The sequence below is a fragment of the Amphiura filiformis genome, chromosome 9 (assembly GCF_039555335.1).
Source record: "Amphiura filiformis chromosome 9, Afil_fr2py, whole genome shotgun sequence".
Taxonomy (NCBI): Eukaryota; Metazoa; Echinodermata; class Ophiuroidea; order Amphilepidida; family Amphiuridae; genus Amphiura; species Amphiura filiformis.
In genome coordinates, this window is record NC_092636.1 from 59,875,119 (window position 1) to 59,887,437 (window position 12,319).

Here is a 12,319-nt window from a genome sequence, read left to right on the forward strand (position 1 = left end):
CTCATAAACAATGAGGTACATCGAGGGATTTTATTTATTTTATTTATTTTAATTTTATTTAATTACCTTTATTGCACAAAAACATCAAAATACGTTGTCTGGTGCAAAAAGGTGACCCCGAACAAGCACAAGGACAACAAAGTGGGGTCCTATCAGAATAGGGCAACATTATTGTTAAAGTTATTATTATTATTTCAACTCGTTACTTCGATGCATTCGGTAGGCCGGCATACATGTATATTATAGGGACTTGGGCACACATCGGAAATTCAACCAGGGATTCACGTTCTTGCAGCAACATTGCCACGCTGTTCTCATAAGTCACATCAAATATAAAACTAATATGCCTCAAGTTTAGTAAAATATCCAGTAGTCACAATGAAAACAACTTTAATCATCTTTCCCAATAAACCTATCAACTTCAAGAAGTTCAGCGAGTTGTTCATTGTGCGGCCGGTAGAACTTTGGTAAAAGCTGTTTGCTTTTCAAAAGTATAATGCCAAAGCTACGTTCGCCATGCTTTGAGGCTTTTTATTTAGTCTGTATGCTTTTTACCTCTTTCCACAGTGGTCTCAGTTGCTTTCTTTAATAGCATATTATAGCGCAGTTTCTCACCTAGGTTTCATTATCATTGAGGTATAGGACTTTTTTGTTGTTGAGGAGAGCAGGTAGGGCAACTACTTGATTATATTTCTACATGTTCATACTACATACTCTGAAAACTTTCGCACGAGTCCGTTTTTTTAAATCACATTTTTGTTCCTAAAATGGGGATTATAGCGCCCTCAACGGGCACTCTCTCCATAGGGCTACATGTAAAGATCAGTTATAGACAAATGGCCCTAAAATAAAACGGACTCGTGCGAATTTCCTCAAATTTTGCATATGATGTAGATTTAACATCTGGAATTTAATGTAAGTGATGTCGTTGCTGCTCTTCTAAATTCATTTTTAAAATGTCCGCCCCAGACCAAGGTGTTTCTTCCCAACATAATAATTGGTGGGAAAAGGGGAGGGTTATGTGGAACAATCAGTGTGTTTATAGTGGGAGTAGTAGATACACGGTACATTGACGTATAAATCCTTCAAATTATCCGGAAACTACAAACACTATCCGTAACGGCATGTACCGTAAATGATATCCTTGTAATCTAAGGATATTGGCACGAGATATTTGCGAGGATAAATTGTGTACTGTACTACCGGAAGTACCATCATCTTCATGATACGTTGGATACGCACAGACAATTCAAAACTCTCCTTAGCCCCACATAGTGTCATCGCCCCGATATCTTCATGGCAGAAATCGATATGATGGTAGATCGAATCCACTTGTTTCAACAGCCACGTTTGGCCATTTTGTTCCGACCTGTATCATAGTTTTGAGACGCATAATGGGCTTTTTGTCAATTTTTGATTTCAAAACGCACGGTTGTTTGTCAATACGCTCGCTAACGACTACCATGTTCTTTTAATACATATATTCAAATGCAAGCCTTACAATTGGCTTCTTTAGAAACCAAAAATTACAGGAGACATTCATCATTTTCTACCCCGGTATCCAAAGATTTATCGTCTGAATATCAAATCATGCATAGCAGATACACGTATATTGATCCCGGGTATTGATTTAGCTTCCCTGCTGTACAATGTAATTATTTAAGTGCAAGCCTTACAATTGGCTTCTTTAGAAACCAAAAATTACAGGAGATATTCATCATTTTCTACCCCGGTATCCAAAGATTTAACGTCTGAATATCAAATCGTGCATAGCGGATACACGTGTATTGATCCCGGGTATTGATTTAAGTTCCCTACTGTACAATGTAATTATTTACCAGGCGATGTCGCTGTGTCCCATGAGGTATCAAAACAGAAGCTATCTGTTCGCCGCTATACTGTTGAATGGACTGTTTATAGCTCGCGCTACAATATCTACACATTCCCCGTGTGACCTCGGGGTCATTGCAAAATGTACGGTAATGGTAGTTTAATAGTACTGGATTTGCGTGGTAACTGTGTCTCATTATAAACAGTAAGAGTTTCGGTATACATACAAGGAATAAGGATGTACTCTAAACTCAGTATATTCCCTATAAATATGCTGATTGAGACAACCCTATTGATCTTTAAAGTAACGATCACTCAATGAATTTATCACTATAAACAGGGGAGCTTTTTGCTGAGATCACCATTGCGCCACCTGTTGTCCTGATTCAAATAAATAAATAAATACTAATCATGACATAAATAAATATTTATCCTTGTCGTTTTCAAGTACCAGCTGGTCAGTTGCCTGATGAAGTCCGATTTTAAATTTTGTGATATGGCTATAGTTTAGTAAAATACCCAGTAGTCACAATGAAAACAACTTTAATCATTTTTCCAAAGAAACCTATCATCTTCAAGAAATTCAGCGAGTTGTTCGTTGTACGGCCGGTAGAAATTTCGTAACAGCTGTTTGGTTTCCTGAAGTATAGTGCCAAATTTCCTTTCGCCATGCTTAGAGACTTCTTTGTTCTGTATGCTTTTTGCCTCTGCCCACAGTGGTCTCAGTTGCTTCTCTGTCATCGGATCTATTGTAAAACAACAACCAACAAAAAAACTCTTATTTTCACAACTGCTCTTACTTGTTAATCAAATAAATGATCTTACACTGTTTTATGTGTGCACCACCCACACATATGTCCGATATTTACAAATGCCCATTTTAATATACCAGATTATACCACAGTAAACATTATTCTAATATGTATAATATTCCTACATACATACAAAACCCACGCACCCAGGCCCCTACCTTCATCAATACCCCACCAGCCCACATACATAATACATAACATTGAAAACAATGGTCATTTTTCCTGTAGCAAGCTATACCTTGATCACCTTATTTCAAACGGTTCCTAAGTAATTCTGCAGATTAGGGACACAATCGAACCCAATGTCATAAGCAATAAAATTAACACATACACTCCTTATGGGTTCCTTTATTAGGAGATGGCCGTCTCTAAATGACGAAATAATGACCAGACAATGTGGCGGCCAATTCGGATTTTGAATTGGCTAACATTTTCCCCTAATAAATGATTTAAAGGGAAAGTAACTGTAAATTTTGGCCATCTTGAAAAAATGGTGGCCATATTGCATTTTAATTTGGCTAATGGTTTTTTTCATAACCCTTTAAGGAATGTATGTGCCAATTATGTAGCTTGTATGACCTTGGGTCCCATTTTGCCCATCAAATGGATTAACCTGCAGTACTATAGTAAGAAACGCACACGCAACACATACACCCCCACCTGATGACAATTTTGATTTTCCTATACCTTGATAGACGCTATGTTCTCTATTAAACCAACCCCACACTTTCCATGGTAAAACACACACCAAGCACACCCCATATCCAAACTCCCTAACACACACACCCCAACTTACTTATTTCTAAAAACGTGAAGACTTTTGGTAATAAATGTAGTTTGAGTCGATTATGCCAATCTTCTGTTCGTAGTATCAGTACTTGTTTTCGTTTTCGGGGATATACTCTTAACCACTCCCTGATATGTGATATGTACACGCTTACTTGTATTCTCTGTATGAAGCAAGCAAATGTTTTAACAAATACATTAGATAAATGTATTTAATATTGATATAACTTAGATTTTGAAGCCAAGGGGTAACTCAAAGGGCAATTAACTGGCAGCGGACAGGTACTGGATTTCAGAGACCGCAAATATAATATTGGGGGAACAAGAGAAGGGATCGGAGAGATATAGTTATAATGGCATTTGGACAATCCCCATAGAAAGTCATATGACCGACGTTGCGGTAATTTGACACACCACACGCTAACTACTTGGCAACCCTGGATAGTATATTATTTCGATGCTAGACTATATTTACGAGTCACTCTCTAGGCAGGACTACCTATACACCTAACACAAGTCAATTGTAGCTACACAACTTATCGCGAATTTAAGATAAGCACCAACTGTCAAATGAGGTAATTTACAAAATCGGTATTGGTCTGGGAAATCGAACCCGGAACCTTTTACTACTTCACCAGCGAGGGTTGCATATTCCAGTAGCAAAAGAGGTGCATATTTTGTTTGTGAGTGTAGTAAAAAGTATAGGGCCTACCTATTGGCGCTAGTATATGTGACCGTACGCCACGAATGAGCCGTTAAGTCGGCAAATTATATTCTGAGTTACAGTGCAAAATGTGCATAAACTTTCTATTCATAGGCACCTCAAGTTAATGCTATATGTATCTCATTTTGCCAATGCCAATCAAACCTTTTAAACCAATCATTGATCCTATTGTTGAAGAGGATAATAAGATTCTATCTATGTATAGAATTCTTAAATAGCTCTAGTCTTTGTTTGCATTGGCTAAATCCTGTTCAAGTGGTGGGACACAAAGCATTGGATTTTATTTTAGGTATGTATTAACAATGAGAGGACATTCCTGGACCTCGTTGACTTGGGGATGATTTGAAGTGACCGCTTGCTATTTATTACCAGCAATGTGGAAAAGAGACATACGAGTATGTAGCACCGAAATAAGGTACCTTTTGATGAAGGAGCAAATTTAAACAAACCATAACTCTGCTTCTGGATATCGTTTGAGTCAAATGATATATCATTTTAAAGATTATGATATAGATTTTTTAAACACGAAATAAAACAAAATTGACCGGAGGCCGACGTTACGGCTGTTTCGTGGTAGACTATCACATGTGAGCTGTGAGCATCAGGGTTACTTTCATAAAAGTTTTCGGGGTTGCCCGTACTATTGCAATCACCATTTGAACATTGCGCCTTATTGACATTACACACGTTAAGCCGCTTTTGACATTGAAATAAGTAATCATTTGGCATACAAGTGAGATGACGACTTACGTGTTATGGTTTTCTTTTTATACTATCACTGAAAATATTTTAATTCATTCGTTGCTCACTTAGGTATTTTGACTACTTCCGTTTCTTTGCATAATAAACTGTTCGCTTTTTATTTAAAAGATACAGTAGAAAAATATAAGCTTCAATATTAGTTTATAATGAAAAACAAATAACTGATCAGAAAATTATAAATCTGCAAAACTTGTGAAAGAGGGGGAAATCTTACGAAGTAAGACGCAGGATTCGATTTTTGTTTACTGGGCATAATGGAATGTGACTATGTCAATATCATACTTTGGAAAGCTTTTGGCAATAGTGTTTTACAAATAAACAGTTCTTAAGCATTAGAAAACATAGAAACATTTGTCTTGGTTGAAGACATAATCTGAGACAATTTTGATTAATTGAGACACGTGTTGCAGCAATAATTATTCATCTCTAACCAGAAAGCACAACATCAAAATGTGTCTCAAAACTGGCTTCAAATGATATGTCTCACACTTTCGACGTGTCCTGTATGGAGACGTGACTTTGTGCAAGATGTCTTGCATAGACAATGATAGAGAAGTGATTTAGTTTGTGTATTGCAGGAGTTGTGTCTCAAACAAGTTTCAGGCAAGACACAATCGTGTCTCTATTCCTTGTGCATTCCACTATTGGAGATTGTCTAGATCTAAATTCAAGAACCTTCTACCAAAACACGTTACATTGTATGTACATGAGCAACTTTTACCGAGACACTTTACACTGTATAAACGGGTTTGCACTCAGTAAATATTCTATAGTTATCATGGCTAAAGCTAAAGGCATCTGTTCATTAGTATTATCTTACCGGGTAATACGATAGATTTGCACACGTCCTTAGAGTTCTTGTCTTCAAACAATCATTGAACCGGTTGATTTCTTTCTCTACATTACTATGAAAATCTTCAGGGGATTGATTTTCGCCAAAAGCGAAGTAAGACGATATTGTTCTGCGTTGAAAACAAATATTATTGAAGTAAAAGGAATAGTTTTTAATGTTAAATTTATCAAGATTCTACAGATGATATAATTGATGTTGACAAGCGACTTTTATTTTCTGTATATATTTTCAATTCATAAAATTACTTGAAAAATAATTGACCTTGACGCTTTACAAACACGCATACACATTCAGGTTTTTATCACGTTATTTGTCAGGATTCAAGATTGCCGATTGGTTTATGATTGAAAAGACCGCAACACAAAAAACAAGTTCTGTCAATGTTATGAAGGCCACGACACGCTTGCAATAAATGAAAGAATAGAATGGAAGAACTAATCAAAATCACGTTACACACCACTGACACAAGGCACTGAACAAGTACTAAGACGGCTATGTACGCTCGTACTGTAACTAACCATCGGTAGTAAGCAAGAGCCATCTAAGATCAAAATGTATTTCATATTTGTATTACATCATCATCACCACGATTTTTACCTTTCAACTGGTTCCCTCAATATAGCGATAATTTTAGCCCCCGGTTGAATACAATGTATGACATCTGCCCAAACAAAAGGCAATTCTCCATTCTCGCTGGTACTCGATGCATGTAATATCAAATGATTATCCCATAACGTGGAAGCTGATCCGTCACCTGGAATGCAAATATGACAAGAGGAGCAAACAGTTCATTGGAAATTATTATCTTTGGTGATTTATTATCCTTACATAATTGCAATATTACAGAAAGGAGCAGAATTCTTCATTTAACTTTTCTGTCAATCATGTATGGCGCAAAATACAAATTTTATGAAAAACCTTTGGTATTTTTGTTGGTAATCAATTAATCATCACATTCTTACGATATTAATCGTTAAGAATGAATCGATTAGGACAAACAAATATTCTTTCAAATTAAATTTTTTTCACTCTGTTTTTGTTTTAAATTTAAATTTCAACAGGGACACTATATGAAATTGATGTGATATAACGCTTGCCACCAATGCATGCGCGCCAATACATCTCGTTAATAATTTTCTTCCTCCTCTTTGATATACCCTAGATCGTGACTACAACATAACAACCACGTTATTTCCACTTCACATCGAGCAACTACCGTTCGGTTGGCAACCATTAAATTGAATTCACACAAAACCAAATCAACTCGGCCTGATGTTGCTAGTACTCAATTTATCAAGCTATTCTTAACTGACATGATTCTGTCAGGTTTTGGCAACATGTGGACGTTTTACCACAATATCACTGAATCTGAATATTGTTGGTTGCTGATAGTGTACAGAGCAAAACGTCTGAACGAACAGTAATTGGCCACTTCAAGCTTATACACGACGTTTAGAAGTTCGTCTTTCAATTTTCTTTTAATAATTTAGTTATAACAGGATATTAGTGGAATAGGAAACGACAGTCACGTTTCTACTACCGTTAACAAGAGAAACAGAACGCGTACATTTACTGTGGCTAGCTGTCATATTTTCATGTGACATTTGTGCATAAGATAAACTGTATCAAACTGTAAAATACATTTTCAGAAATGTATGCGGTGACTTCTCAAAAGTACAGCTCATGATGAATACCACATCATCAGATTCAAGATCAATAGAAGTTTTGACTGATGCGGGAGGTTTGTATGTAGATTCTGAGCCCACAGCCTCCTCCGTCAACCCCTGGTTTATCGGGTATCTTCTAGTAACTATTTCTGCGTCATTTCTTGGCACCGTTGGAAACCTCCTAGTGTTGGGTGCACTTTTTGTACACAAAAGACTCCGCGTTCTCAGCAACGTCTTCGTTGGTAATTTAGCAATTGCTGATCTGTTCGTCTCAGCTATTATTAATCCATTTTCAGTCGTTGGGGTACTTGATGGCAACTTCTTCGTCAGATATCCAATGATTTGTGGCACCATTGGTGCTCTTTGTATCATCAGCTGTACCTGTTCTATCTGGAGCATCGCAGCCATATCTTTAAACAGGTACATGGCGATTTGTCATCGTTTAACCTACCACAAGATCTACAACCGCAAAACAATACCATTCATAGTGGCTTCGATGTGGACTTTCTGCTTCATACTGGATCTCCCAAATTTTCTTGGATGGGGGAGACATGTTTTTGATACAAAAGCATTGTATTGTGCCTTCGATTACACTGCAAATTATGGATACACTTTGTATTTAATAACCTTCGGATTTTCAACACCTATGTTTCTTGTAAGCTACTGCTACGTGCGAATTTTCTTTTTCGCAAAAAGAAGCAAAGAGCGCTTGAAGAATTTATCCAGATCGGATCGCCAAATGAGCCAGATCAAAACAACAGATATGCGCTTATTGAAGTCAATAGGATCTATATGGGTGTTGTTTATGTTGATGTGGACTCCATATGCTACAATTGTTATCTTTGACTTTAAAGGTACTTGGCCACAATGGTTCTTTGTTCTTTCCATTGCCTTGGCTCACACTAATAGCTCTATTAACAGCGCTTTGTACGCGGCAACTAATCGAAATTTTAGAGAGGGATATGTTATCTTGATGAAACGTTTGTGCTGTGTTTTAACTACAACAAATCAGTACAAGGACTCTTCAGCGACTTATAATAATCATAATGTTGTGAGTTTACACCCGATTAAAGTTCACAATCAGGAGGAGGCCTCGTTTCTGTCTAAAAATTGACTCGTATTGGCTGGAACGTTTACTTTTAAAGTATTTTATTATAATATTGTAGAGTAAAGTATGTATTTTTGGAAACAACATCTCTCTCTCTCTCTCTCTCTCTCTATTATATAAAAGCATTACTGCTATATTCAAATTAGTGTAGTTGCATCTCGATACTAAATTCCACTTCAGTGCACTTGACAATTCACCTGTTTTTATTATAACATTGCAGCAGAATAACATGAATAAAGTCTGTGTTTTGTGGTGATGTAAAATGTCTATTTTTCATGCATAACTTTTTCTTGCATAACTCATGTCACGGTAGGTTCGTGGAAGTGCTATTAATGACTCGTGATATGAACACAACATGGTGTGATTTACTGTAATGTATTATGTTATTAACATGACAATATGCGAGGAATGAATAAACGGATCTCTTCAAGCCGAATGCAATTTTTTAAACATAGATATATGTGACGTGGTATATCGAAAGCAGACACTTTCGGACAGGATCGTATGGGGAAATAGCCAAAAATCTGCCTTCGTTACAATACCATAACTTACGAACTCAATCTTTGCTTTAATAGGAATGTCCGATTTTTCTGGAAAACGGCGTTGTGGAGAAAAAATATCTCTATATTTAAGATATGTAAAAACCTCAAAATTGATAACCTGCCCAAAAGTGTCTGTTTTTGACATGACACGTCACATATATTTTGCAAATTTATTTAACATAACACAGGAATGTACTATGTCTTTCTTGCTTACATTATCCTAATTATATGCTGTTTTGATCATTTGATAATGGCATATTAACAACAAGTACGTGACAGATTGTGATGGCAGCCTCAATTCAATACCGCATAATCACAAATCCCATGGCATTTAACATGTTTGAAATAAGTAGCACTCTCTTTCATTTCACAGTCTAGATACAATCTTAGAAGTTATCGTTCTAACGCTTTAAAGGCCTAATTGGGAATGGTCCCCCTTCTCTCCTGTACAATATTGGCATACCCAATATGCTCATCTTCACCATATCTTCTCCCAGCTAACATTGTTTGCTGGGGAAAGAGAAGTGTATGTGTAAGATGACCATTGAGACAACACTATTATAAGTCTTAGTTTCCAGCTGACTCATAGCGTTCGCAGTATACTAAGATGAACATGGGATTAGACATGTTAGATGGGAATTTTTTCCGGAATTTTAGCTCTAAAGAGATAACATCATTTTTGTACAGGTCGTATATATCCTCACGTGAGTGGTGTAAGCAATTATTTTACTCAGGAAAAACACACATCCGTCCCCTGATCAGGTTTTGAAACAAAAGGAACTTTAATTCGGTAAACCTTTACATATATTATGTTCGATGCATGCCGCTCTAAAAGAGATAACAATTTGACGAGTATTAATTTCATTTCTGGAGTTAAGCACACAATTCTGTCACTATTTTAAACACCTCCTTTTGCCTTTGAAACCTAGATGGTATAATCAACAACTTCATTTCCGCTATTTCGCCATCAACTAAGAGATGTTGGTAGCAATGGAAAGCCGATATTTTACCCAGTGAAATAGAGATGATGTTTTGTTTTGGTTGGAATTAGAAATGTTGTGTTATGTCTGCTACATGTACATATAAATCGTGTTCGTAATGTCACTTTTATTGTAGTGTATATTACCCAGTATATCAATTTAATAATAATATATTCATATTTCAAATATTTTGGCCGTATTCCTTACATAATTGACGCCTGAAGCGTCATTATGTTATACCATACACAACTACGCTAATTTCATTTTGATTGATTTTCTAAATCACGACGTGAAATGAGAATTATATTGAATTCAAAACGCTTCTCTATGGGATTGTGCTTATGACATGTTAATTATGGGCACAGCGTTTACAACATTTGAAATATGTAAAGATACCACTGAAGATTTGGAAGCTTAAATGCACGTAATATCCATATAACCCATTCAGCAAGAGGAACTGGAGGAGGGAAAGTGTAGTCACGTTTTTAATTTGTGTGATGTTACTCCGTGAGTGTTCCCGATTTCAACATCTAAATTCAGCTGAAAATTCTTTTAATTTTTTCGAATGTTAATTTTGGTATGGTGTTGGTCCTAACTCAATTACATAGGAAGTTCACAGTGCCCGGTTATAAATGAAACTTAATTTTACCTTTGATCTTTAAATACGATAAATGATTTTGGATTCAGAAATTAATCACGATAGGTAAATGATGCCTTATATTATCAATGTACCTGAATTGGCACCCAATGGCTGAGCGCCGAGCGATTAATGTTGACCAATGAGGTAAACCGTTTTCTGTTGTGTTGGAAGAAATTGCGCTATTCATTTGTCAAAAGTCAATCGCTCATCACTAAACAACTGAGTGTAAATTCAGTCTCTTTGCAATTTGTTATGCCAGGGTCTGGTAGTGCCTTAGGGGCTGGCATTTTCTTCGGAAGTGGGGGGGTCACAAAAATACTGGGGGGGGTCATAGAATTTTCAGACCAAAAATAGGGGGTTATAATTTTATTAACACCCAAAATAGGGGGGGTTATAGAATTATTAAGGGCTGGTGACTTAAAATTTTCGCGCGCTGCGCGCGCATTCTTTAACTTCGCAGTCGAAATGTGCGTACAATCTATGCAAAATTTTTACACGCTCCGCGCGCCTTCTTTACACTTACAATAAAAATTTTACCGCGCTCCACACACTTTCTTCACTTTTAAGTTTTGACGCGCTCGCGCGCCTTAGTTCCGGCAATGAATAATTTTTCTTGAGTCTGTGTAGTTGGAAGGGGGGGGGGGTCATAAAATTTTTCGACCCGCGATAGGGGGGGTCGTAAAAAATTTTTGCCCGCGATAGGGGGTCATAAAAAATTGACTCGGTCACCGACATATTTGTGACCCCCTTCCGAAGAAAATGCCAGCCCCCTTAGGTTTAGAAGTTGCTGAGAGTGTGTCACAGTTACTTTGTAAATAGGCTTAGATGTGAATGATTAAGAATAACCTCGTCTGTTTTTTAAAAACAAGTTTTTAATGCGTGTCAGTAATAGTAGAACACCGTGATGTTTATGCTCTAAATTATATATTTAATATTCACAGCAGGATGTTAAAGGATATACGGATTTGTAAGATATAAATGTATTAAAAGTCACTGTAGTTAACTTAAATATTTGCACTTTAATTGCTTTTGTAAATTTTGTGGTGTTAAGGGTAGACGAGGTATTGTTGGTCGAAGCAACCTAAAAATCGATTTTCATTATCTAGATCAATATATTATTGAAAATTAACACCTTGATGTTTTGCAAAAGTTCATTCTACAAATCGTATACTTTGCAAACTTTATTAATTTATTGTTGTTAATGAGTTATGTACGTTTTACAAAAGTGTTGTTGTTTCAGCCCTCTTTAAAACGTAACTCAAGAACCGCATCACCTTTAAAAGTATATCCATCATATTTAAATTCTTCTACACGATCGCTATGAATTGAGCAAATTGCTATGCAGTTTTTGCTATAGCTCAATACCATTCGTAATATGCTGTGAACTACCAAATCACAACAGTTTAAAATAATTGGTCAAATAAATATTGATTTGGTTTCTACCTTTTTTGGCCAATAATCATTGGTTTCTACATGTAAGGCTGACATTTTTTCAACAGTTTATGATTATACTCATACAGACTTACGTAAAATGTTTCACTTTTCAAAATGTGGACCTTTCGCCCTATTGCGTGCAAAAAGTATATTCCAATCTGTACTTTCCTGGACTTTTGTA

General features: G+C 36.3%; 1 protein-coding gene across 1 annotated transcript in view; it reads right to left on the minus strand.

The window, feature by feature from the left end:
* Positions 1-1,151: 1,151 nt before the first annotated feature.
* Positions 1,152-12,319, minus strand: part of LOC140161239 (carbohydrate sulfotransferase 15-like) — a 69,912-nt gene continuing 58,744 nt past the window's right edge. The window contains exons 5-8 of the mRNA XM_072184697.1: positions 6,365-6,521; positions 5,735-5,876; positions 3,439-3,592; positions 1,152-2,576 (exon numbers count right to left, since the gene is read on the minus strand). Coding sequence (XP_072040798.1) covers positions 2,374-2,576; positions 3,439-3,592; positions 5,735-5,876; positions 6,365-6,521 — 656 coding nt within the window. The 3' untranslated portion in view covers positions 1,152-2,373. The remainder of the gene's footprint in view (positions 2,577-3,438; positions 3,593-5,734; positions 5,877-6,364; positions 6,522-12,319) is intronic.